The sequence below is a fragment of the Cyprinodon variegatus genome, unplaced genomic scaffold, assembly GCF_000732505.1.
Source record: "Cyprinodon variegatus isolate N-32 unplaced genomic scaffold, C_variegatus-1.0 Scaffold159, whole genome shotgun sequence".
In the NCBI taxonomy this organism is placed as follows: Eukaryota; Metazoa; Chordata; class Actinopteri; order Cyprinodontiformes; family Cyprinodontidae; genus Cyprinodon; species Cyprinodon variegatus.
Window position 1 is genome coordinate 1,303,997 of NW_015150612.1, and position 1,744 is coordinate 1,305,740.

General features: G+C 38.9%; 1 protein-coding gene across 1 annotated transcript; it reads left to right on the top strand.

Moving 5' to 3' along the window:
- Positions 1–460: 460 nt before the first annotated feature.
- LOC107086716 (lithostathine-1-beta-like) lies at positions 461–1,533 on the top strand. Its single transcript, XM_015377832.1, has 3 exons — positions 461–488; positions 576–929; positions 1,187–1,533. Exons 2-3 carry the CDS (start codon positions 677–679, stop codon positions 1,531–1,533), a joined length of 600 nt encoding a protein of 199 aa, XP_015233318.1. The 5' UTR covers positions 461–488; positions 576–676.
- The last annotated feature ends 211 nt before the right edge of the window (positions 1,534–1,744 follow it).

Here is a 1,744-nt window from a genome sequence, read left to right on the forward strand (position 1 = left end):
TGCTCTATTAACACACAGAAAGTAACTGATAACAATAGAAAACTTATAGGCAGACCTTTACAATTTTGTTATCATTTTGAGAATTGCATGACAAAAATGCATCTTTTCAGGTCAGAGTTGTTTCATCAACTGTCAATTCCATGAGTATCACTACATTAATGCGGAAAAGACCTGGACTGAAGCTCAGCAGTACTGCAGAGAGAAACACACTGACCTGGCCACAGTGTCTAACATGGCAGACATGAAGAGACTCCTCAGTACCAGAGCGGGAGATAACAGGGAGACTTGGATTGGTCTGTATGATCAGACAGATGTTAACAGAACATGGTACTGGTCTCTGCCTGGAGTGGAGTTCAATGAAAGGGAGACAAAATGGAACCCAGGAGAACCAAATGATTTGAATACTGAGAACTGTGGGCATTTGAATAAGAATCTTAAATGGACAGATACCAAGTGCGATCAAAACAAGCCTTTCCTCTGTTATGATGGTGAAATTTATGAATTACTCTACTGTACTGTAGTTTTAATGTCTTATCATGTAAAGTCAATGCAATGTGAGTGTTTTCTGTTCACAGAAACTAATAGAACCCAGAAATACCACTTGATTAGAGAGGAGAAGACCTGGCAGGAAGCTCAGAGTTACTGCAGAGAGAAACACACAGACCTGATCAGTGGAATGAAGCAGCTACAGGATGGAGAACTGGAGGAAGTGATGAAGTCTGTGGTAGCTGAGACATACATATATTTTGGTCTGTTCAGAGACACCTGGAGGTGGTCAGATGGAAGCAGTTTCTCCTTCAGACACTGGAATGACGGGTTAAACAATTACCAATACAACACTGGTCGATGTGCCATGGCTGGGATTGATGATGAAGGCAGATGGAAGACTGACAGCTGTGATCAGAAAAAACCCTTCATCTGCTATGATGGTGAGCTGTTTACATAAAACTTATCCTGTGTAGGAATTTTTTTTAAATCTATGTCCTATGTATGATTGTGTTGGTAATATATTTTAAAAGGATTTTACTATTCATCATTTGAAGATTTAGATCCCAATCATCAGCTTCCATGTGAGTATTTAAAAAATGTGTAACTTGAAAACCAAAGTTTTATTATCACTCAAAATAAAACATTTGGTTTTGGGCTGTGAATATATTGTTTGCTTTGTTCATCACCACTATGGCAGATAAAGTGATCCTGATCAAAGAAAATAAAACCTGGGAGGATGCCTTATACTACTGCAGAGATCACTACCATGACCTGGTCACCATCACCAGCCTGGATGAGCAGAGATGGATCCAGGAGAAAGCCAAGAAGGCCTCCACTGATTATGTCTGGATGGGACTGCGCTACACCTGTACTCTGGATTTCTGGTTCTGGGTCAGTGATGAGGTGGTCAGGTATAAGAACTGGGCCTCAGGGGAACCAGTGGATGACTGTGACATGTCTGGAGCCATGGAGACAGGAGGAGGACATAAGTGGAGGAAAATAAATGATCTAGAGGAGTTTAACTTCATCTGTTCTAAGGAATAACACTGATTGTTTACATTGATTATTTGCATTGTTTTATACTGTGATGATATGCATTATTTGGAAAATATAATAAAAAAATAAAATAAGCATATTAATTAGTATAAAGATAATATTTCCACCAAACTACAGCACTTGCTTTAAACCTGTTATATATGATTCTTTTTTTTCTGGTTTCCTTCTATGAAACATCTGCTTCTCTAGCAGAACATAT